Below are 24,401 nucleotides of genomic sequence, written 5' to 3'. Positions count from 1 at the left end.
GATCCCAGGATTGCATTTCAAAGCCAGCCCTGAGCAGGAAACTCCATGAGACTCTTATCTCCAATTAACCACCAACATGATAGAAGGAGAGCCGTGGCTCAAGTGGCAGAGCGCTAACCTCCAATGGAAAAGCTCAGGGACAGCATTCAGGCCCTGAATTCAAGCCCCAGGATTGGTGCACATGTGTGTGCACACAGGCACAGACACAGAAAGCTCCAAATAAACACTGGAGTAAATAGAAACAGTGCAGAGAGCAATACTCATGAAAGAAAATGGAATACAAAAATAATTCTGCACTAAAACTCTTTGAGAAAGATGGGACTGTTTCTCAGCAAACGTTCCCAGAGGGAAAACGAACACAGCTCAGCTCACGCCATGGGCTCTCAATACTCTAGCCTCCATGACAATTCATAAATAAAAACCAGTCTCAAGGGTGTATTTTTGAAAATCATTGTTCAATAGGCTTAGTGGGGGAATGCAAAGATGGTTTAACCTCAGAAATCTGTGAGTGGGCGAGAAGACAGAAGCATGTGCTAATCTTAATAGAAAGATTCCATATTTCCAATCCTTGTTTATGGTCTGAACTCACAGAAGAGGAGAACTTTTTGTTGTTGTTTTGTTGGGACCAGGGTCTGGACTCAAGACCTTGTGCTTACTTAGCTGGCGCTCCACCACTTGAGCAACACGTGTTGCTGGTTATTTTGGAGATGGAGTCTACTCAACTTTGCTGCCCAAACTGACTTCACGTCCCGTCCCCTGCACCTCAGTCAAACATCCCTTGCACAACCACACAAGATAGCAAGGGACCCAGGAAGTAACTGTAAAGAGAAAGCATGGGATCCTTACCTAGAAAACCCAAAGACCCCAAGCCTGTGGGAAAAGAGGCATATCATGTTGGTGCAGCCATGGTGCACCCTGAATTAATCTATGGATTAAGAATAATTCAAATAAAAGGTTTTGAGAATGCAGCAAGCTAGTCTCAAAGTTTACATTATAAATGAAGATACAAAGACATCTGAAGTATTTTTGGGAAAAGAAGAGCAAAAGTAGGTTAAAATACACTACAAAAACATAGAAAGCAAAACGGGGTGGCAATAATGCTGGAGCACATGAATAAACCAATAAAACTCAAGATAGATTCTCCAAGCAAATCCACATATTTGCACACAGGACAGTTTATCAAGACCCATGTTTGACACAGGACAGCAAGCCGTTAGAAAGGGAAGATACTTTAAATATGAATAGTGTTGTGTTGTTTGTTTTTTTTTTATTAAAAAAAACAGGATTGGAAAAAAATTCTCTGACATTAATCCTGGCAATGATTTTCAGATATAATCCCAAATGCATAGACGACAAAGGCAAAAACCGACAAGTGGGAATTTCTTCAAATGAGGAGCCAAGTGGCGGAATGCGCAGACAGCCCCAGGAGCGGCGGAGCCCCCTGCAAACTGTGCCTGACAGGGAGCTCAGACCCCAAAGACACAGAGCACCGGCACAAGTCAGCAGAAAGAAAGCGTTCACTGAGTGAAAAATGGATGGCTCTCAGAGACACCTGTCTTGCAAGGCAGTGGATACGCGTCCTCGGGTGCCCTGGGGTCCCGAGGGCTGTGCCCAGCATGCAGGGAGGGCCCCAGGGGCAGGTGGCCCGTGTGTTTAGTCCGGAGCTCAGAGACACAGACCCAGAGGAAGCTGGAGGCATTTATTAGTGGAAATGGGGAGGGGCGTGGGCAGCTGGCAAACCCAGGGCGGCCCGGTGTCCGGCGCGGGTGTGCCCGGCTGCCACCCAGCTTCCCGGCGGCCGGGGCTGCCTCCCTCGGCCTGCACTGTCCGTGGCCGCGGAGGGCCCGCCACCGAATGACCACTCGGTGCTGGTGAGGCCCGGCCAGTGGGCCGCCTCCCCGGGCCGAAGCGCAGCCTGCTGCCCACGCACGCGCCGCTTTCCAGAGCATCACGGGGGTGTGCAAAGCACGGGTGCGTGCAAAGCACGGGTGTGCGCGCAAAGCATGAGTGTGCGCGCAAAGCACGGGTGTGTGCAAAGCACAGGGCCACAGGAAAAGGCAGGCGGCAAACTTACAAACAGCGGCCCACATTCTGCTTGGCCTGAGCCCGGGCTGCGTGGGGGCTGGCAGGGGCAGGGCTGGCCTAGGCCTTGGATGGAGGCCCTTGCACGGAGGGGGCTGGCTGTCCAGCGGGGAGCCCCCGGCGCCCCGCGCCCGCACTGCCGGCCACACGGGAAGTGTGTGCCCCTTCCCGCTCAGGCGCTTTCTGCCCCCTCCGCGGCGGGCCGGAGCTGGGCGGCCTGGCGCAGGCTGGGGCTGCGTCCCGGTCCCGGGTGGGTCCCCCCGGCCGGAGCTGGGCGGCCTGGCGCTGGCTGGGGCTGCGTCCCCGTCCCGGGTGGGTCCCCCCGGCCGGAGCTGGGCGGCCTGGCGCTGGCTGGGGCTGCGTCCGGTCCCCGGTGGGTCCCCCCGGCCGGAGCTGGGCGGCCTGGCGCTGGCTGGGGCTGCGTCCGGTCCCCGGTGGGTCCCCCCGGCCGGAGCTGGGCGGCCTGGCGCTGGCTGGGGCTGCGTCCCGGTCCCCGGTGGGTCCCCCCCGGCCGGAGCTGGGCGGCCTGGCGCTGGCTGGGGCTGCGTCCCGGTCCCCGGTGGGTCCCCCCGGCCGGAGCTGGGCGGCCTGGCGCTGGCTGGGGCTGCGTCCCCGGTCCCGGGTGGGTCCCCCCGGCCTCTGCGGCTTTGATGTGGCTTGGGCTCCGCGGGCGCCCGTGGCGGAGCCCATCATCCGCACTCCATCATCGGCAGATGACAGCGCCCGCGGTGGGAGTTCATTACAGGGACCATGAATTGTTGGAGGTAATTTAGATTACAATTTAAAGTTTAATTTAAAAATCTATCAACAAATGTGAAAGTACTCGAGGAACATTTTAAAATGTACTTTAATCTCACCAGCACAAATAGCTTTTCGGGCTCTAAACATCATCACCTGGAAAAAACAGTAAAACTTTACTGCATCTTTAATTAAATTACAAACACAAAGGATAATTAACTTTTTTATTTTTATTTTATTCGTGCCATTGTTTCTCCTGGGAGTCAATATCTTCCAGCTGCAGGAGCAGGCTGTTACCGGGAAGTTTACAGCTGGGAGGCGGCCCAGGGGTGACTGGCCCCTGCGGGGAGGGGGGGCGGGGGGGGGGCCGGGGTCAGCCCGACCCTGTCAGAAAGCAAAGCATCCGCCTGGAGTGTTCCCCCCCCCCCCCGCCTGCCCCTCCCTACCCAAGTGACAGGGATCCCCCCCCCCACCGTGGCCCACTAGGGGCTCCAGCCACAGCGGGGGAGGGGGGGCGAGTTCCCTCCCTATCCAAGTGACAGGGATCCCCCCCCCACCGTGGCCCACTGGGGGCTCCAGCCACAGCCCCCCCCCCAGGGGCGAGTTCTCTTACCCACCTGCAGGCCCTGCCGGGGCCCTCAGCCTGCGGGGATTGGAGGCGTCTGGCGGGGTGGGCGCGCCGCGATGGTTGGGCACGGCTCGTGCTCGCGCACCGCTAGTCCACTCCGGGTCGTGTTCTGGGCCATCAGAGGAGCAACCATCACCCCGCCACCCTGAGAGGGGCCAGCCCCCCCCCCCCACCTGCCTCAGGGGTGGGGAACTGAGGCACGAAGAGCTGGATTTGCCTGGGGCTCTGGCTCCTCCGTGGCTGCGGGGGCCCGCGCGGGCGCGCAGGGCTGGGGCACCGCGGGTGGGGCGCGGCCGGCGCTTGGCGCCTCGGGGCGCGGCTCGCAGAGGCCCCGCGGGCTCCTCAGGGCGCCCGAGCGCAGCGGCGCGCGCTCCGGGACCGCGAGGTGTCCTGGCTCGGAGCGGCCACCGGGGGGCTCCCTGCCGGTGCGGAGCGCGGCGGGCAGCTCCGGGCCCGCGTCAGGGGCCGGGGCGGGCGGCTCCGCACCAGCGCCCCAGGCCGGGGCTCCCGCCGGGGGGCCGGGAGTGGGGCAGGACCGGAGCGAGGCGGCTCGGCGCCCGGTGCGGGGCCCCCGGCAGGGCGTGGAGGGAGAGCCGGGGACAGGTTGTGCAGCAGGGACAGGGCGCAGGGGCCGGGGCTCGGAGAGGGGCCGGGCGCGCGGGACCCGGCGGGGCACAACCTGCGGAAGAAGGCCCAGGGTGGGAAGCGGGGCGCGGGCCCGGGCGCGGGGCACTGGGTCGGCGACAGGGCACGGAGACGGACCACGGGCAGGGCGCAGGCCGGGGGACAGGGCGCGGGGGCCGGGCAGTGAGCGAGAGGCACAGCGATGGGCCGGGTGCTGAGCAGGGCCCGGGGCGCGGGGCGGGGGGCTGAGCGCCGGGGCTGCGGGGGGACTCGGCACCAGGCGGGGTGCGGGGCGGGGGGCAGGGTGGGCGGCGGGGCGCCGCTCAGGGCGCGGGACAGGCCCCTGCGGTCAGGGCACCCGGGAAGGTGCGCATCGGGGGACAGGGCTCGGGACAGGCCCCTGGGGTCCGGGCACCCGGGAAGGTGCGGGGCGGGGGACAGGGTGCGGGACAGGCCCCTGGGGTCCGGGCACCCGGGAAGGTGCGCATCGGGGGGCAGGGCGCGGGACAGGCCCCTGGGGTCCGGGCACCCGGGAAGGTGCGCATCGGGGGGCAGGGCGCGGGACAGGCCCCTGGGGTCCGGGCACCCGGGAAGGTGCGCATCGGGGGGCAGGGCGCGGGACAGGCCCCTGGGGTCCGGGCATCCGGGAAGGTGCGCATCGGGGGGCAGGGTGGGCGGCGGGGCGCCGCTCAGGGCGCGGGACAGGCCCCTGGGGTCAGGGCACCACGCGGGGTGCGGGGCGGGGGGGCAGGGAGGGCGGCGGGGCGCCGCTCAGGGCGCGGGACAGGCCCCTGGGGTCCGGGCCCCCGAGAAGGTGCGGGGCGGGGGGCAGGGTGGGCGGGTGGGGCGCCGCTCAGGCCCCGGGACAGGCCCCTGGGGTCCGGGCCCCCGAGAAGGTGCAGGGCGGGGGGCAGCGTGAGCGACGGGACGCCGCTCAGGACGTGGAACAGGGTCCTGGGGTCAGGGCACCCGGTAGGGTTCGGGGCGGGGGACAGGGTGCGGGGCAGGACACCGGAGAGGGCGTGGGACAGGCCCCTGGGGACGGGGCACCCTGTAGGGCGAGGGGCAGGGGGCAGGATGGGCGGCAGGGCGCCGGAAGGGGAGGAGCGCAAGGCACTGGGCAGACTGGGCGGAGCGGGGAGCCGGGCCTGGAGCAGCACGCGGGGTAGGGAGCGGGCAGGGCGGGGGGGGGGGGGGCGGGCGCGGGGCGGGAGAGGGGGGACAGGGAGGGGGGAGGGGGGAGGGGGGACAGGGCAGGGGGGGAGGGAGGGGTGGGGGGGTTAACGGGGCGCAGGGAGGGCGCGGGCGGCCTCACGGCCCCTCCCTGCCCGAAGTTCCTGGGGGAGCCGTCTGGGCGGCGCCCGAGGCGCGAGGCGCCAGGTGGGGCGTCACAATGGCTTGGAACCCGAGAGCCGCGGGGCGGCCGGAGCTCTACGCCCAGCCCAGCTTCCTGCGCCCCGCGCCCCGCACTCCGCGCCCTGCCCAGCCAGCGCCCAGCCCAGCCCAGCCCAGAGCCCCGCGCCCTGCCCAGCCAGCGCCCAGCCCAGCCCAGCCCAGCTTCCTGCGCCCCGCGCCCCGCGCCCTGCCCAGCCAGCACCCAGCCCAGCCCAGCTTCCTGCGCCCCGCGCCCTGCCCAGCCAGCGCCCAGCCCAGCCCAGCTTCCTGCGCCCCGCGCCCTGCCCAGCCAGCGCCCAGCCCAGCCCAGAGCCCCGCGCCCTGCCCAGCCAGCGCCCAGCCCAGCCCAGCTTCCTGCGGCCCGCGGCCCGCCCAGCCAGCGCCCAGCCCAGCCCAGCTTCCTGCGGCCCGCGCCCCGCGCCCTGCCCATTCCGGCCTCCTGCCTGGTTTTCTACCCCTTCCCCAGGCTGGCGGGAATTCGCGCCTCCCTGCCTCGTTCCAGCCCCCTGGGGCAGGCAGGTCCGCCCCGTGGAACCTGTCCCCAAGGGGTCTGGTAATGTCCCCAGTGCGGCCTGCCCCCTGGCGTCCCTGGTGCCCGGCTGGCTGTGCCCAGGCAGCCCCCCCAGGCCAAAGCCGTTGCTCGGATGCCCTCCTCCACAGGCGCGCACCCCCCCATGAGCTTCACACGTGCCACCGCACGGCCACACACCCAGGCACACATCCACCCCGCGGAGCAGAGCTGTGGCCGGCCTCCTGGAGGCTCCCTGGCTGGGCCGGGTCCCTGCGCTGGAGGGAGAGCGGCCCCTGCCCGCATGGTATGCAGTCCTAGTGCCGTGGCTGCTTAATTATTGGTTCATCTAGCAATTTAACATGCTTCATTTAATTCTAATTAGGAGAATTAATAGGCAGGGAATAGCAATTTCAATAGACTGGCACAAAACAAAACCACCCCGGGGCCCTGTGTCCACTGGGGGCCGTGTCCGCCGGGCCCCGCAGCCCCAAAGGAGGGCTGGCGGGCCTGCCATGTCCACGGAGCCCTTGCGGCCCCGGAGGAGGGCTGGCACGCCCGCAGCCCTCCTGAAGGGCACAGGAGGTCGAGGGAGCCAGTGGGGTTTAGGGTGCCCATGGGCGTGGGGGCAAGATCACTCCTGTGGTCTTTGGGGTCCCCCCAGGGTAGCTGGAACCCCAGTGGGAGGCTGGCCGTTCCCCTTCAGGCAGCGCCCGGCCCCCCACCTCCCTCTGCAGCCTCGCGCACCAGGGCCGTGTTTGTCTCTGCTCATCAGGCCGGCTCCCTGACAAGGCCCCGACATTGGACAAGGCTGTTCCTCTAATTAAGGTGCTAATTGAATTAAATGGCTGCGGTAATGAGCAGATGAGCAGCATAAAAAGTAAAGAGTCAGATAGGCCAATTAACAAGAGCGTGCACAATTATAACACTGGAATACACGCAGCTCGGCTCCAACATTGTTAATTGTTACCGGGGGATTTATGGTAATTGGCCCCACAACAGGCAGCAGCCAAACCTGCCCAGGGCTGGTAATTAAAAAATGATATTCTACACAAATGCTGGATGGGCTAATTAGGCCCTGATTTACATAAAGGCCTGTGAGGAGGTGCCGTCGGGCACTCCGGCCAGCGGCTCAGGCTGCCGGGCAGGGCGCGCAGCAGCAAAGCCAGCGCTGTCCATGGGGACATGCAGGCCTCCACCCCTGAGCCCAAGGACGCGGCACGTAGAAAGCAACTCTCGGCAGGCGTCTCTCCGCCCAGACCTCCCCTGCCCCAGACCTGGCCCGTTCCAGACCTGGCCTGCCCTGGTCCTCCCCTGTCCAATGCCCGCCCCCCCCCAGCCCCTGCATAGACCCCGCTGGCACCATGAAGGCCTCTGGCCCCAGCGCACTGCATGCCGGGCTTCCTACTTTCCTAGGCTCCCGCCAGGGCTGGCCTTTCCCTGCCACTGTCCCTTCTCGTGGGATGTCCCGCGGGGACATGCCTGGGTCTGGGGGTGTGGCAAGGTCCTCTGGTGCACGACAGTCAGACTGGCCCCAGCTGGCCCCAGCCCCAGGGGCCCCTACGTGCCCCCGCTGTGGGGCGAGACGGGCTCCCCCACGCGCCCTCGATCACAGAGGGACATGGGAAGAGTCCGGAGGGAGGCCGGCAGGGCCACCGCGGAAGGCAAGGGGAGGCCCGTCAGGCTGCGGCCCAGCAGTGAGCCCAGCCTCCGCAGGCCAGGCCCAGCGGCCCGGCTCCTCCCTGGCCCCTTCCTGCCGTGCCCACCGGCTCCTCCCTGGCCCCGTCCTCCCGTGCCCACCGGCTCCTCCCTGGCCCCGTCCTCCCGTGCCCACCGGCTCCTCCCTGGCCCCGTCCTCCCGTGCCCACCGGCTCCTCCCTGGCCCCGTCCTCCCGTGCCCACCGGCTCCTCCCTGGCCCCTTCCTCCCGTGCCCACCGGGGGGCACCTCCCCTCCCCTGGGCGGGCTCCCTCGGGCCGCCCCGGCCACCCTCTGCCCACCGCTCCCAACCCCAACTTCTTGGGCAGATTTCCCATGCGCTCGCACTCCGAACAGAAAACTCCGGCTCATTTACAAGTGTAATTTCAATGGAGGGTGGTTCTCCAATCTCCTTTCATTTGAGTCCCAATTGAGCCTCTTCTGGTGTTGATGGCATGATTAGACAGTGTGCTCTCGGCGGCAGATTAGTCAAGCGCGGCCCGGTAAATTGGGAGGGATGTTTTATCCGGACGCGCCGCCGTGCCGCCGGCAGCTGTGGGGTGCTCCCGGCTGTCCCCTCAAATCACGGTTATGGAATAATTTAGCCCTCGATTCTCTGCGATTACTGCCGCCACCGATCATGCTGTCAGGTTCCGAGTGAGCACTTCATCCCGCGCTTATTCATGCCAGATCTGTTTTGCTTTCGTAATGAGCACATATTACCCGGCACAAAGAGGACGCGACGGCAGGGTGATAGATAGGCGCGAGATTAAATGGGATCTTTATGACTCTGCAGCCATCAGTTCTGACTGTGCGATAAGACGCGCCGACTTGGGTCCTGATTTGCTCTTTATTGGAGCCAATATTAGCATGCGCTCACCGGTGCGGGGCTGATCAAACCCACTTAAGGTGGAATCTCGCCGCCGCCGCGGGCTGCAGACCGGCGGTGGGATGCAGCCCTGGGGCTCGGGAGGAGGGGCTGCCACTCCCTCCGGCACGGGGCCGGGCCCCTCCGGTGACAGCAGGGCCCTGCCCCGGCCTGCCCCGGGCTGCCCCGGCCTGCCCTGGCCCTGGCATGCCCTGCCCTGCCCTGCCCCGGCCCTGGCCCTGCCCCACCCTGGCCCTGGCCCTGCCCCAGCCCTACCCCGGGCTGCCCCGGGCTGCCCTGGCCTGCCCCGGCCTTGCCCCGGCCTGCCCCGGCCTGCCCCGGCCTTGCCCCGGCCTGCCCTGGCCTGCCCCACCCCTGCCCCTCCCACCCCGCGAGCCTCTCTGTCCGGAGTGTGCTCTCTGAGGGAGGGGGAGAGAGGGCGGCAGCTCACTTCCTGTCCACCCCGCGGGGTGAGCCCAGCAGTCCAGCGGGAGCCGGTGGCCCTGAAGAAGAGCTCAGAGTCCCGCTGTGTGAGGGGAGGACGGAGGAGCTGGGGAGGAGGGGAGCTGAGAGGAGGGAGGAGCTGGGGAGGAGGGGGAGCTGAGAGGAGGGAAGAGCTGAGAGGAGGGAGGAGCTGAGAGGAGGGAGGAGCTGAGAGGAGGGAGGAGCTGAGAGGAGGAGCTGAGAGGAGGAGGAACTGTGAGGGGGAGGAGCTGAGAGGAGGGAGGAGCTGTGAGGGGGAGGAGCTGGGGAGGAGGGAGCTGAGAGGAGGGAGGAGCTGAGAGGAGGGAGGAGCTGAGAAGAGGAGCTGAGAGGAGGGAGGAACTGTGAGGGGGGAGGAGCTGAGAGGAGGGAGGAGCTGTGAGGGGGAGGAGCTGGGGAGGAGGGGAGCTGAGAGGAGGGAGGAGCTGTGAGGAGGAGCTGTGAGGAGGGAGGAGCTGTGAGGGGGAGGAGCTATAAGGGAGGAAGAGGAGCTGTGAGGAGGGAGGAGCTGTAAGGGAGGATGAGGAAGGAGGGAGGAAGAGGGAGGAGGGGCAGCTGGGAGGTGGGAGGACCTGGAGCCACCCCTCTGCTTGGTCCAGGCAGCTCACAGCCCCCCATTCCCTCCCCCCAGCGGCCCCCAGGACTCCCGGGTGTCACGTGACCCGCTGCCACCGTCTGTGTCACGTGACTGGCTGTCACCCAGGCCCCGTGGGGTGTGGGGGCCTTCGCCTGGGCAGACCCCACCCCCAACCTCATCTGGGCCACGGCTCCCCCCCCCCCCCGCGGAGCCCCACCCATGGCCACCCCCACCTGCGGGCTCAGGAGGGGCCTGGCGGGCCTGAGGGAGGGAGGAGGAGGGCAGCCGAGGGGGGGACTGCTGCGATGGGGGCGCCTTTCTCCTGCTCGACCAGGCCGCCCCTCCGGAGGGCCCCGGCCTCCTCCACAGCCCGCGCCCTGGGGCCGGGCGGCGGGGGCTCGGCCACCAGGAGGAGGGGCCGGCCCCCCTCACACACGGGAGCACTTCCGAAGGAGGGCCGAGCCCAGGGCTCCTCCTGCTCTCCCTTCATGGCCTATGCGTCGAGTCCCCCATGGGTGGTGCTCCAGGACAGGGGCGGGGCGTGACGGGGCCGCTGGACTGGCCGCTGGGGAGGGAGGGAGGGAGGACGGGGAGGGGGACGCGGCCCTCTAAGCACAGTCCAGGGCCGGTCCTCCCAAACCGTTTCCCTGTGTGTAAGGGGGTGGGAAACTGGGAGGATGAGGAGCCGGCTACGGTCCAGGGGGCTGTGGGGGGAGGGTGGCTGGGCGTCTGACCTGGGGGGGAGGGGGGAGGGTGGCTGGGCGTCTGACCTGGGGGGGAGGGGGGAGGATGGCTGGGCGTCTGACCTGGGGGGGAGGGGGGAGGATGGCTGGGCGTCTGACCTGGGGGGAGGGGGGAGGGTGGCTGGGCGTCTGACCTGGGGGGCAGGGGGGAGGGTGGCTGGGCGTCTGACCTGGGGGAGGGGGGAGGATGGCTGGGCGTCTGACCTGGGGGGAGGGGGGAGGGTCGCCTGGGCATCTGACCTGGGGGGAGGGGGGAGGGTGGCTGGCGTCTGACCTGGGGGGAGGGGGGAGGGTGGCTGGGCGTCTGACCTGGGGGGAGGGGGGAGGATGGCTGGGCGTCTGACCTGGGGGGAGGGGGGAGGGTCGCTGGGGCATCTGACCTGGGGGGAGGGGGGAGGGTGGCTGGGCGTCTGACCTGGGGGGAGGGGGGAGGGTGGCTGGGCGTCTGACCTGGGGGGAGGGGGGAGGATGGCTGGGCGTCTGACCTGGGGGGAGGGGGGAGGGTCGCTGGGCATCTGACCTGGGGGGAGGGGGGAGGGTGGCTGGGCGTCTGACCTGGGGGGAGGGGGGAGGATGGCTGGGCGTCTGACCTGGGGGGAGGGGGGAGGGGTCGCCCTGCCCTCTGCCCTTCTCCGCACCCTTGAGCTCTGCCCTTTGCCCCGTCCTCCCCCCACACCTGTGCCCTGCAGAATGGTGGCACCTGTCGGATGTGGCCACTGGGCGTCCTCCCCTCCCCCCGTGGACATGTTTTGTTCTGTGGCCCCATTGGAGCACGGGCTCCGAAGGCCGGGATGGGTCTTGGGGGGCAGGTTAGAGAAGCAGGGCTACAGTGGAGGGCGGATCTGCTGCGGGGGGCAAAGGGGACACAGCCAGGGGGCTTCTGGCCAGGCCTGGGAAGCGGTGGTGCCCGGTGGTCAGGGCCGGGGAAGCCCATGAGAGTCCCAGACGCCCCCCCCTGCCCATGAGAGTCCCAGACACCCCCTCCGCCCACGAGAGTCCCAGACGCCCCCCCCCGCCCATGAGTGTCCCAGACGCCCCCCCCCGCCCATGAGAGTCCCAGACGCCCCCCCCGCCCATGAGAACCCCAGATGCCCCTCCTGCCCATGAGAACCCCAGACGCCCCCCCCGCCCATGAGAACCCCAGACGCCCCCCCCGCCCATGAGAACCCCAGACGCCCCCCCGCCCATGAGAACCCCAGACGCCCCCCCCCCGCCCATGAGAGTCCCAGACGCCCCCCCGCCCATGAGTGTCCCAGACGCCCCCCCCGCCCATGAGTGTCCCAGACGCCCCCCCGCCCATGAGTGTCCCAGACGCCCCCCCCCGCCCATGAGAGTCCCAGACGCCCCCCCCGCCCATGAGAACCCCAGACGCCCCCCCCGCCCATGAGAACCCCAGACGCCCCCCCCCGCCCATGAGAGTCCCAGACGCCCCCACCGCCCATGAGAACCCCAGACGCCCCCCCCCCCCCCCCCCGCCCATGAGAGTCCCAGATATCCCCCCCACCCCCGCTCAGGAGGGTGAGCGCCAAGCAGGCTCCAGGCCCTGATAGAAACTGCTGCTGGAAATTCCATAGAGCCAGAGCCCGCGGGGACATTGAGGCTGATGCTTCCTCCCCAGAAACAAGGCTGGCTCCGGAAGGCCGCCTGTCCTCCCGGTCACCCCGAGACCGGGAGGGGATCCTCCCGGCCCCGCCCCCCCCGCCGTTTCCTGCCCCTTTGTGCATTCTGAGTCCCGGGGGCCGAGCCCTCAGGTGGCAGGGCGCCGTGCTGGGCAGCATAGCCGGGGGTGGACAGGTCTGTTCAGGAGTTCTGGCCCAACCTCGGCCGCCTGGCTTGGGCTCAGGAGAGGCGGAGCCTCTCGCCCTCCGGCCCCAGAGAGGGCTCCGCCAGCCCTTCCCGGGGCAGGCTTGCTGGCACCGTCCACCCCAGAGGCCCCGGCGGGGGTTGGGTTGGGTGTGGTGGAGCAGCGGTCGCCCCTCGGGAGCGGGGTGCGGGCGCGGCGGGTGCGGAGGGAGGCCGCCGCAGGCAGCTGGAAAATGGGAGGACTCGCTGCGCTCTCCCGTGAAGGGTGGTGGCCCGGCTTCTCCCCGCGTCCATTTCCTCCCAGGCTGCTTCCCGGGAAATGGACGCTGGCTGCACCCAACAGTGGAATGATAGATGGCTACAGCACTCACCCGCCCAGGGCGGCCGCCGGCGCGGGGCCGGGGCCGGGGCCGGGGCGGGGTGGGGGTGGGGGCTGCTGGGACTCGGGGCAGAGCCGGGGCTGGCGGGGTGGAGCGCGGGGTGGAGGCCCCGTGGATGGAGCCCCAGGGGCTCGGGGGCTCGTCTCGGTGGGGCAGCTCCCTGCCTGGCTCTGGGCCGCCCCTGCCCTGCTCCCACAGTGGGGCCGGGGGGACCCCCTTGGGGGGGCCGCGGCCGTGGCCCCAGGGGTGTAGACAGGGCCCCCGCCCGGCCGAGACGTCCACCTTAAGGTGCAGGAAGTCCCCCCCCACCGCCCCGGTGACAAATACTAATGTGCGCACCCGCGGCACCCCGGCTGCCCGCTCATGTTCTTAGCTGAAATGTCACCTGTTCCTATCTAGCGATTTGCATAATGCAAAGCTTCTCACTCGTAAAATACAGATTAAGAGGGAAGCTGGAGTCATTCTGGAACCAGGGAGCCATTTCCAAGGGAGTGGGGGAGGCGCCGCGCTCTTAACCCTGTCCCTGCCGGTCCTGGGACTGGGGGGCCGCTGCTGTCCTCAGGCCACTGGGACGGTCCCCCCCACCCCCGGGGGAGGCCTGGCGGGGGCTGAGCTGGCCTCCCCCTCCCCCCCGCGGGAGGCCTGGTGGGGGCCGGGCTGCCCCCTCCCCCACGGGAGGCCTGGTGGGGCCCGGGCTGGCCTCCCCTCCCCCCCCCCCCCGTGGGAGGCCTGGTGGGGCCCGGGCTGGCCTCCCCTCCCCCCCCCACGGGAGGCCTGGTAGGGGCTGAGCTGGCTTCCCCCTCCCCCCCCCGTGGGAGGCCTGGTGGGGCCCGGGCTGGCCTCCCCTCCCCCCCCACGGGAGGCCTGGTAGGGGCTGAGCTGGCTTCCCCCTCCCCCCCCCGTGGGAGGCCTGGTGGGGCCCGGGCTGGCCTCCCCTCCCCCCCCCCCCCGCGGGAGGCCTGGTGGGGCCCGGGCTGGCCTCCCCTCCCTCCCCCCACGGGAGGCCTGGTGGGGCCCGGGCTGGCCTCCCCTCCCCCCCCCCCCGCGGGAGGCCTGGTGGGGCCCGGGCTGGCCTCCCCCCCCCCCCACGCCAGCCCTTCTCAGCAGGCTGGCCTTTGCTCACCCCAGTTCCTTGTCTGGGGACTGTGGTGCATTCGTGGGGTGTGGTGCAGCTGTGTAGAGGCGGGTGAGGGAAAGGGGGCGCCCCAGGCTTGGAACCGCCGCCCCACAGCGTCTCCTCGGGGGACCTGGGCGGCGGTGCCCCCCTTGCCCCGGCGGGCAGAGGCTCCCAGCCCTGGCCCCACCCCTCCCGCCTGCACTGGAGCCGAGCCGGGGCTGCCCGTGGGGAGGGGGCTGCCGCGCCCACAGGGAAGGGTGGGCGCCGGGGGGCCTGCGCCCCTGCCCCCCTCCGCGGCCCCTCCCTCCGGCACGGAGCCGGGCAGAGCCCCCGGCACAGGGCTCCAGGACGCCCTCCCTGGCTGCTGCCACCACCCCCGCTTCACAGAAAGGACCCCGAGGCTTGCGTGGCTCCTGGAGCAGCCCAGGCCCTTCCTGGAGAGGGCAGGCACACGCGTGTGGAAAGCTGAGCACGCGCAGGAGCCCAGGTCTGCACCTTGCTGGGGATGGGGCAGAGCCCCGTGGGCAGAGAGAAAGCCTGGGCCAGGGCGAGAGCCCCCACTAGTGAGAGCCCCCCACTGGGGTGAGGGCCCCCCACTGGGGTGAGAGCCCCCCACTGGGGTCAGAGCCCCCCACTAGGGTGAGGGCCCCCCCACTGGGATGAGGGCCCCCCACTAGGGTCAGAGCCCCCCACTAGGGTGAGGGCCCCCCACTAGGGTCAGAGACCCCCACTGGGGTGAGAGCCCCCCACTAGGGTCAGAGCCCCCCACTAGGGTCAGAGACCCCCACTAGGGCGAGGACCCCCCACTAGGGTCAGAGCCCCCCACTAGGGTGAGGGCCCCCCACTAGGGTCAGAGCCCCCCACTAGGGTCAGAGACCCCCACTAGGGCGAGGACCCCCCACTGGGGTGAGGGCCCCCCACTAGGGTCAGAGCCCCCCACTAGGATGAGGGCCCCCCACTAGGGTCAGAGACCCCCACTGGGGTGAGAGCCCCGCAACTAGGGTGAGGGCCCCCACTAGGGTCAGAGTCCCCCACTAGGGTGAGGGCCCCCCACTAGGGTCAGAGCCCCCCACTAGGGTGAGGGCCCCCCACTAGGGTCAGAGCCCCCCACTAGGGTGAGGGCCCCTCACTAGGGCGAGGGCTCAGAAACCCCCACTAGGGTGAGGGCCCCCCACTAGGGTCAGAGCCCCCCACTAGGGCGAGGGCCCCCCACTAGGGTGAGAGCCCCCCCAGTAGGGTGAGAGCCCCCCAGTAGGGTGAGGGCCCCCCACTAGGGTCAGAGCCCCCCACTAGGGCAAGGGCCCCCCACTAGGGTGAGAGCCCCCCCACTAGGGTCAGAGTCCCCAACTAGGGTCAGAGCCCCCCACTAGGGTGAGAGCCCCCCACTAGGGTGAGGGCCCCCACTAAGGTGAGGGCCCCCCACTAGGGTCAGAGCCCCCCACTAGGGTGAGGGCCCCCCACTAGAGTGAGAGCCCCCCACTAGGGCGAGGGCCCCCCACTAGGGTGAGGGCCCCCCACTAGGGTCAGAGCCCCCCACTAGGGTGAGAGCCCCCCACTAGGGTGCGAGCCTTCTGCCTACCGGGACTGGCCTGGGTGATTCTGGGCCCTGTCCTGGGGTGGGGCTGACTGTAGACATCGCCATGCCCCGCTCCCCCGGGAGGCAGGAAGGGGGGCCCTGGAGCGTGCTGCACGCCGTCGGGGCTCCGCCGTGCCGTACAAAGGCCCCACGCTGCCCTCTGGCTCCTTCCTCCCGGGGGCTGTGGGGGGCACACCGGGCTGCCAGCCTGGCCTCGGGAGGTGGACGTGGTGGTGTTACAGCGACCAAGAGCAACGTCATGAATAGATGGGCGTGGTGTGTGCATGCCTGCGTGGATGAGTGTGCGTGAGCCTGTGTGTGAGCCTGTGTGGGTGAGCGTATGTGCGAGTGTATGCGTGTGAGAGTGCGTGTGTGCATGCCTGTATGGATGTGTGTGAGTGTGAGTGTGTGTGCACCTGTGTGGATGTATGTATAATTGTGAGTGTGCATGAGTGCACCTGTGTGGACGTATGTATAATTGTGCATGCATGAGTGCACCTGTGTGGACGTATGTATAATTGTGCATGCATGAGTGCACCTGTGTGGATGTATGTATAATTGTGAGTGTGCGTGCACCTGTGTGGATGTATGTATAATTGTGAGTGTGTGTGCACCTGTGTGGATGTATGTATAATTGTGAGTGTGTGTGCACCTGTGTGGATGTATGTATAATTGTGAGTGTGCATGAGTGCACCTGTGTGGATGTATGTATAATTGTGAGTGTGCGTGCACCTGTGTGGATGTATGTATAATTGTGAGTGTGCGTGCACCTGTGTGGATGTATGTATAATTGTGAGTGTGTGTGCACCTGTGTGGATGTATGTATAATTGTGCATGCATGAGTGCACCTGTGTGGATGTATGTATAATTGTGAGTGTGCGTGCACCTGTGTGGATGTATGTATAATTGTGAGTGTGCATGAGTGCACCTGTGTGGATGTATGTATAATTGTGAGTGTGCGTGCACCTGTGTGGATGTATGTATAATTGTGAGTGTGCGTGCACCTGTGTGGATGTATGTATAATTGTGAGTGTGTGTGCACCTGTGTGGATGTATGTATAATTGTGCATGCATGAGTGCACCTGTGTGGATGTATGTATAATTGTGAGTGTGCGTGCACCTGTGTGGATGTATGTATAATTGTGAGTGTGCATGAGTGCACCTGTGTGGATGTATGTATAATTGTGAGTGTGCGTGCACCTGTGTGGATGTATGTATAATTGTGAGTGTGCATGAGTGCACCTGTGTGAATGTATGTATAATTGTGCATGCATGAGTGCACCTGTGTGGATGTATGTATAATTGTGCATGCATGAGTGCACCTGTGTGGATGTATGTATAATTGTGAGTGTGTGCACCTGTGTGGATGTATGTATAATTGTGAGTGTGCATGAGTGCACCTGTGTGGATGTATGTATAATTGTGAGTGTGCGTGCACCTGTGTGGATGTATGTATAATTGTGAGTGTGTGCACCTGTGTGGATGTATGTGTAATTGTGAGTGTGCATGAGTGCACCTGTGTGGACGTATGTATAATTGTGCATGCATGAGTGCACCTGTGTGGACGTATGTATAATTGTGCATGCATGAGTGCACCTGTGTGGATGTATGTATAATTGTGAGTGTGCGTGCACCTGTGTGGATGTATGTATAATTGTGAGTGTGTGTGCACCTGTGTGGATGTATGTATAATTGTGAGTGTGTGTGCACCTGTGTGGATGTATGTATAATTGTGCATGCATGAGTGCACCTGTGTGGATGTATGTATAATTGTGCATGCATGAGTGCACCTGTGTGGATGTATGTATAATTGTGAGTGTGCGTGCACCTGTGTGGATGTATGTATAATTGTGAGTGTGCATGAGTGCACCTGTGTGGATGTATGTATAATTGTGACTGTGTGTGCACCTGTGTGGATGTATGTATAATTGTGAGTGTGTGCACCTGTGTGGATGTATGTATGAGTGTGTGAGTGTGTGTGACGCACACCCGGCTCTTAGGACCCCCGGTGTGGGCTGAGCCTTTCGCCTGCCCTGCATTTCAGGGCAGAACTGATTTCTCCCAACAGGAACAGGTGGGATCCGCCAGGTGGGATCCGCCAGGTGGGATCCGCCAGGTGGGATCCGCCAGGTGGGATCAGCCAGGTGGGATCCGCCAGGTGGGATCAGCCAGGTGGGACCAGCCAGGTGGGACCCGCCAGGTGGGACCCGCCAGGTGGGACCCGCCAGGTGGGACCCGCCAGGTGGGATCAGCCAGGTGGGATCCGCCAGGTGGGACCCGCCAGGTGGGATCCGCCAGGTGGGATCAGCCAGGTGGGATCCGCCAGGTGGGATCCGCCAGGTGGGACCCGCCAGGTGGGACCCGCCAGGTGGGACCAGCCAGGTGGGATCCGCCAGGTGGGACCCGCCAGGTGGGATCAGCCAGGTGGGATCAGCCAGGTGGGACCCGGCTTTTCTTTGCTCATGTTCACTCATCCATTCATCCTTCACTCATTCACACGCACGTGCGCACACGCACACGCACACTCACCCAGTGCTCAGCGAATGCTTTGTGGGTAGCATGGGCACTAGTGGTGTACGATCAGAGCTGTCGCGTCCCAAGACACCGATGGCAGTCGGGGTGGTCTCCACGGAGGATCGGGAGGGGGCAGCCCTGCAGGAGGAGGTCCCCACCCATGGGCAGGTGGGGGCCTTGAGGGGTCCAGCCTAGCCCTGCTCACCACGCCAGCCCCGAGACCTGCCCCGCGTCCTGCCCCGCTCCCTGCGCCTGCCCCGCGTCCTGCCCCGCTCCCTGCGCCTGCCCCGCGTCCTGTCCCCCTCCCTGTGTCCTGCCCCCCTCCCTGTGTCCTGCCCTGCCTCCCTGTGTCCTGCCCCCCCCATGTCCTACCCCCCTCCCTGTGGCCTCTGGTCCTTCCCCACCCGTGGAGTCCACCTTCTTGACCCCCGAGCACTCATCCCCAGGCTGCACATTTCCACCGCCACGCGGGCCTCTCCTCGTCCGCCGCCTGCGGCCGCTGACCACCGCGCTGTGCCCCCGGCAATGCTGGCGCACACTGAGGTTCTGATTCTGCTCCTGGTCCACAGCCTCCACTGGCGTCTAGACGGGGGCCCAGCCTGGGACCCCATGGGCTCCCAGGTGACCTGGGGAAGGACTTGTCTTCCTGGGATCGTGCACCCCAAGTTATGGGCCAGACACACCCAGTGCCAGGAAGCAGGGCAGAGGGCAACAGTTCTGTGCCAAGAATGCTGTGGCCCTGGCGGGGGGGGAACTGACAGAGGCCTGGGGTCAGTGCTCTGGGGTCAGTGCTCTGGGGTCAGTGCTCTGGGGGTCAGTGCTCTGGGGTCAGTGCTCTGGGGTCAGTGCTCTGGGGGTCAGTGCTCTGGGGTCAGTACTCTGGGGTCAGTGCTCTGGGGGGGCAGTGCTCTGGGGGTCAGTGCTCTGGGGTCACTGCTCTGGGGTCAGTGCTCTGGGGTCAGTGCTCTGGGGTCACTGCTCTGGGGTCAGTGCTCTGGGGTCAGTGCTCTGGGGGGCAGTGCTCTGGGGTCAGTGCTCTGGGGGGCAGTGCTCTGGGGGGGCAGTGCTCTGGGGGGGCAGTGCTCTGGGGGTCAGTGCTCTGGGGTCAGTGCTCTGGGGTCAGTGCTCTGGGGTCAGTGCTCTGGGGGGTCAGTGCTCTGGGGTCACTGCTCTGGGGTCACTGCTTGAGGTCAGTGCTCTGGGGTCAGTGCTCTGGGGGTCAGTGCTCTGGGGGGCAGTGCTCTGGGGGGGCAGTGCTCTGGGGGGCAGTGCTCTGGGGTGAGTGCTCTGGGGGTCAGTGCTCTGGTGGGGTGAGTGCTCTGGGGTCAGTGCTCTGGGGGTCAGTGCTCTGGGGTCAGTGCTCTGGGGGGCAGTGCTCTGGGGTCAGGGCTCTGGGGTCAGTGCTCTGGGGTCAGTGCTCTGGGGGGCAGTGCTCTGGGAGGCAGTGCTCTGGGGTCAGTGCTCTGGGGGGCAGTGCTCTGGAGGGCATGCTCTGGGGTCAGTGCTCTGGGGTCAGTGCTCTGGGGGGCATGCTCTGGGGTCAGTGCTCTGGGGGGTCAGTGCTCTGGGGTCAGTGCTCTGGGGTGAGTGCTCTGGGGTGAGTGCTCTGGGGTCAGTGCTCTGGGGGGCAGTGCTCTGGGGGTCAGTGCTCTGGGGTGAGTGCTCTGGGGTCAGTGCTCTGGGGTCAGTGCTCTGGGGGTCAGTGCTCTGGGGTCAGTACTCTGGGGTCAGTGCTCTGGGGGGCAGTGCTCTGGGGGTCAGTGCTCTGGGGTGAGTGCTCTGGGGTCAGTGCTCTGGGGGGCAGTGCTCTGGGGGGCATGCTCTGGGGTCAGTGCTCTGGGGTGAGTGCTCTGGGGTCAGTGCTCTGGGGGTCAGTGCTCTGGGGGTCAGTGCTCTGGGGGTCAGTGCTCTGGGGTGAGTGCTCTGGGGTCAGTGCTCGGGGGGTCAGTGCTCTGGGGGTCAGTGCTCTGGGGGTCAGTGCTCTGGGGGGCATGCTCTGGGGTCAGTGCTCTGGGGTGAGTGCTCTGGGGTCAGTGCTCGGGGGGTCAGTGCTCTGGGGGTCAGTGCTCTGGGGGGCAGTGCTCTGGGGTCAGTGCTCTGGGGTCAGTGCTCTGGGGGTCAGTGCTCTGGGGGGCAGTGCTCTGGGGGTCAGTGCTCTGGGGGTCAGTGCTCTGGGGGTCAGTGCTCTGGGGGGCAGTGCTCTGGAGTGAGTGCTCTGGGGTGAGTGCTCTGGGGGTCAGTGCTCTGGGGTGAGTGCTCTGGGGTCAGTGCTCTGGGGTCCGTGCTCTGGGGGGCAGTGCTCTGGGGGGCAGTGCTCTGGGGGGGCAGTGCTCTGGGGGGCAGTGCTCTGGGGTGAGTGCTCTGGGGGTCAGTGCTCTGGTGGGGTGAGTGCTCTGGGGTCAGTGCTCTGGGGGTCAGTGCTCTGGGGTCAGTGCTCTGGGGGGCAGTGCTCTGGGGTCAGTGCTCTGGGGTCAGTGCTCTGGGGTCAGTGCTCTGGGGGGCAGTGCTCTGGGTGGCATGCTCTGGGGTCAGTGCTCTGGGGGGTCAGTGCTCTGGGGTCAGTGCTCTGGGGTCAGTGCTCTGGGGTCAGTGCTCTGGGGGTCAGTGCTCTGGGGGTCAGTGCTCTGGGGTGAGTGCTCTGGGGTGAGTGCTCTGGGGTGAGTGCTCTGGGGGTCAGTGCTCTGGGGGTCAGTGCTCTGGGGGTCAGTGCTCTGGGGTCAGTACTCTGGGGTCAGTGCTCTGGGGGGCAGTGCTCTGGGGGGCATGCTCTGGGGTCAGTGCTCTGGGAGGCAGTGCTCTGGGGGGCATGCTCTGGGGTCAGTGCTCTGGGGGTCAGTGCTCTGGGGTCAGTGCTCTGGGGTGAGTGCTCTGGGGTCAGTGCTCTGGGGGGCAGTGCTCTGGGGGGCATGCTCTGGGGTGAGTGCTCTGGGGTGAGTGCTCTGGGGTCAGTGCTCTGGGGGGCAGTGCTCTGGGGGGCAGTGCTCTGGCGGTCAGTGCTCTGGGTGTTAGTGCTCTGGCGGTCAGTGCTCTGGGGGGCAGAGCTCTGGGGTCAGTGCTCTGGGGTCAGTGCTCTGGGGTCAGTGCTCGGGGGGTCAGTGCTCGGGGGGTCAGTGCTCTGGGGGTCAGTGCTCTGGGGGTCAGTGCTCTGGGGTCAGTGCTCTGGGGGTCAGTGCTCTGGGGGGCAGTGCTCTGGGGGTCAGTGCTCTGGGGGTCAGTGCTCTGGAGTGAGTGCTCTGGGGTGAGTGCTCTGGGGGTCAGTGCTCTGGGGTGAGTGCTCTGGGGTCAGTGCTCTGGGGTCCGTGCTCTGGGGGCAGTGCTCTGGGGGGCAGTGCTCTGGGGGTCAGTGCTCTGGGGGTCAGTGCTCTGGGGGTCAGTGCTCTGGGGTCAGTGCTCTGGGGTCAGTGCTCTGGGGGGCAGTGCTCTGGGAGGCAGTGCTCTGGGGTCAGTGCTCTGGGGGTCAGTGCTCTGGGGGGCATGCTCTGGGGTCAGTGCTCTGGGAGGCAGTGCTCTGGGGGGCATGCTCTGGGGTCAGTGCTCTGGGGGGTCAGTGCTCTGGGGGGTCAGTGCTCTGGGGTCAGTGCTCTGGGGTCAGTGCTCTGGGGTCAGTGCTCTGGGGGGCAGTGCTCTGGGGGTCAGTGCTCTGGGGTCAGTGCTCTGGGGTCAGTGCTCTGGGGGTCAGTGCTCTGGGGGTCAGTGCTCTGGGGTCAGTACTCTGGGGTCAGTGCTCTGGGGGGCAGTGCTCTGGGGGGCATGCTCTGGGGTCAGTGCTCTGGGAGGCAGTGCTCTGGGGGGCATGCTCTGGGGTCAGTGCTCTGGGGGGCAGTGCTCTGGGGGGCATGCTCTGGGGTCAGTGCTCTGGGGTGAGTGCTCTGGGGTCAGTGCTCTGGGGGGCAGTGCTCTGGGGGGCATGCTCTGGGGTCAGTGCTCTGGGGTGAGTGCTCTGGGGTCAGTGCTCTGGGGGTCAGTGCTCTGGGGGGTAGTGCTCTGGGGGGCAGTGCTCTGGCGGTCAGTGCTCTGGGTGTTAGTGCTCTGGCGGTCAGTGCTCTGGGGGGCAGAGCTCTGGTGTCAGTGCTCTGGGGTCAGTGCTCGGGGGGTCAGTGCTCTGGGGGTCAGTGCTCTGGGGGGCAGTGCTCTGGGGTCAGTGCTCTGGGGGTCAGTGCTCTGGGGGGCAGTGCTCTGGGGGTCAGTGCTCTGGGGGTCAGTGCTCTGGGGGGCAGTGCTCTGGAGTGAGTGCTCTGGGGTGAGTGCTCTGGGGGTCAGTGCTCTGGGGTGAGTGCTCTGGGGTCAGTGCTCTGGGGTCCGTGCTCTGGGGGGCAGTGCTCTGGGGGGCAGTGCTCTGGGGGGTCAGTGCTCTGGGGGTCAGTGCTCTGGGGGGCAGTGCTCTGGGGGGCAGTGCTCTGGGGTCAGTGCTCTGGGATCAGTGCTCTGGGGTCAGTGCTCTGGGGGGCAGTGCTCTGGGGGGCAGTGCTCTGGGATCAGTGCTCTGGGGTCAGTGCTCTGGGGGGCAGTGCTCTGGGGGGCAGTGCTCTGGGGGGCAGTGCTCGGGGGGTCAGTGCTCGGGGGGGGCAGTGCTCTGGGGGGCAGGGCTCTGGGGTCAGTGCTCTGGGGGGCAGTGCTCTGGGGGTCAGTGCTCTGGGAGCAGCCTGCAGGCAGTGCTGGGGGAGCCGTCCAGGAGACCCCCCAGCTGCTGATAAAGCCACCAGCTAATGGCCTTCACTAATGAGAATCGTGGGCTGATTATGACAAATCGCCGGGAGCAGCGGGCTAAGCGGTGACACGCGGGCTCTCACCGCCAGGAGGGGCCGATACCCCATCCTCCAGCTGGGCCGCAGGTCTCCGTGGGTGCGGGGGGGTGGGGTGGGGGGAAGGGGGGAAGGGGGGACCCTCACCAGCGGCCCCTCGGAGCCCCACAGCCTCCCCCATCTGCCGCCAGCTCCTCCCTGGGGTGCACATGGCCCTGTGTCCGCTGACGGGCAGTGGCCGCGCTGGGCTGGGTGGGGGCTTCTCCAGGCTGCTGCAGGGCACGCGCTGGGCCTGAGGCAAGGCCCCCGCCCGGGAGCTCGGGCCCTGCGGGGGGGGGAGGCGCTCAGACAGGAGCTGGGAGGATAGCACCACCAGCCCCCCAGGGCACCCGCGGGCCCTGCGCACCCCCTCCCCTCCCGAGGCCGTACTCCCGTGAGAGAGAGCCTCCTAGCCAGGGTAGAGGTAGCAGTGTACCATCCACTGTCCACTGTCCACCGTCCACCATCCACTGTCCACTGTCCACCATCCACTGTCCACCACCTACCATCCACTGTCCACTATCCACTGTCCACTGTCCACCACCTACCGTCCACTGTCCACTGTCCACCACCTACCGTCCACTGCCCACTGTCCACTGTCCACCATCCACTGTCCACTGTTCACCACCTACCATCCACTGCCCACTATGCACTGTCCACTGTCCACCGTCAACTGCCCACCATCCATTGTCCACCGTCTACCACCTACCATCCACCATCCACCTTCCACTGTCCACCGTCCACTGTCCACTGTCCATTACCCACTGTCCACTGTCCAACATCCACCGTCCACTGCTCACCTCCACTGTTCACCATCCACTGTCCATTATTCACTGTCCACTGTCCACCATCCATTGTTCACTGTCCACTGTCCACCATCCACCGTCCACTGTTCACTGTCCAGCATCCACTGTCCACCGTCCACCACCTACCGTCCACTGCCCACTATCCACTTTCCACTGTCCACCATCCACTGTTCACCACCTACCATCCACTGTCCAGAATCCACTGTCCACTGTCCACCGTCAACTGCCCACCATCCACCTTCCACCGTCCACTGCCCACCATCCACTGTCCACAGTCCACCATCCACCATCCACCATCCACCATCCACTGCCCACCTCCACTGTCCATTGTCCACTGTCCAACATCCACCGTCCACTGCCCACCACCCACCGTCCACTGTCCACCACCCACTGTCCACTGTCCAGCATTCACTGCCCACTGCCCACCATCCACTGTCCACTGTCCTGCATTCACTGTCCACTGCCCACCATCCACTGCCCACCATCCACCGTCCACCATCCACCGTCCACCATCCACCGCCCACCATCCACCGTCCACCATCCACCGTCCACCATCCACCGTCCACCATCCACCGTCCACCATCCACTGCCCACCATCCACCGTCCACCATCCACTGTCCACCATCCACTATCCACTGTCCTCCATCCACTGTCCACCACCTACCGTCCACTGCCCACCATCCAGTCCACCACTTACTGCCCACTGTCCACTGCCCACATCCACTGTCCACTGCCCACCATCCACTGTCCATCGTCCACTGTCCACTGCCCGCCGTCCACCGCCCGTTATTCACCGTCCACCGTCCACCTGGGCAGCCCCCCCCCCACCTGACGGCCTCAAGGCCTGAGGCTTAGCGGGCGTAGGGAGCCGGGCCTCACCCCTGCTCCGGCCCACCTGCCCGCATCCCTGCACCCGCCCCCTCTGTAGTCAGAGCAGCCCTGGACAGCCCTGGCTCTGGCCTCCCTGGCAGCTCCGGGTCAGCTTCCAGAACCTTCCATCCCGGGTCCCCTCCCTGGCCGTGACCCCTGCCTCGGGCACGGGCACTGCACGGCGGGCGGAGCTCGGGGCTGTCCGGGGTCC

General features: G+C 66.4%; 1 protein-coding gene across 1 annotated transcript; it reads right to left on the bottom strand.

Moving 5' to 3' along the window:
- Positions 1-3,790: 3,790 nt before the first annotated feature.
- LOC125345083 (basic proline-rich protein-like) lies at positions 3,791-17,693 on the bottom strand. The gene is made up of 4 exons (XM_048337324.1): positions 17,209-17,693; positions 6,417-6,544; positions 4,877-5,123; positions 3,791-4,781 (listed from the first exon to the last, which is right to left on the bottom strand). The coding sequence occupies exons 1-4, from the start codon at positions 17,691-17,693 to the stop codon at positions 3,791-3,793; spliced, it is 1,851 nt and encodes a 616-aa protein (XP_048193281.1).
- Positions 17,694-24,401: the final 6,708 nt, after the last annotated feature.

This window comes from Perognathus longimembris, unplaced genomic scaffold (assembly GCF_023159225.1).
Source record: "Perognathus longimembris pacificus isolate PPM17 unplaced genomic scaffold, ASM2315922v1 HiC_scaffold_5289, whole genome shotgun sequence".
Lineage (NCBI taxonomy): Eukaryota > Metazoa > Chordata > Mammalia > Rodentia > Heteromyidae > Perognathus > Perognathus longimembris.
The sequence above is the reverse complement of the archived record's forward strand: the minus strand, read 5'-3'. Positions and strand labels throughout refer to the sequence as shown.

What these genes read in the sequence shown, in the direction of transcription:
- LOC125345083 (XM_048337324.1), bottom strand. Translation starts at nt 17,693, where the DNA reads ATGAGTGAACATGAGCAAAGAAAAGCCGGGTCCCACCTGGCTGATCCC. An exon ending in AGTGGACACAGGGCCCCGGG is followed by an intron (nt 5,124 to 6,416) that starts GTGGTTTTGTTT and finishes CTCGCCCTACAG; the next exon opens with GGTGCCCCGTCCCCAGGGGC. An exon ending in CGCCCCGCACCTTCTCGGGG is followed by an intron (nt 4,782 to 4,876) that starts GCCCGGACCCCA and finishes CCCTGACCCCAG; the next exon opens with GGGCCTGTCCCGCGCCCTGA.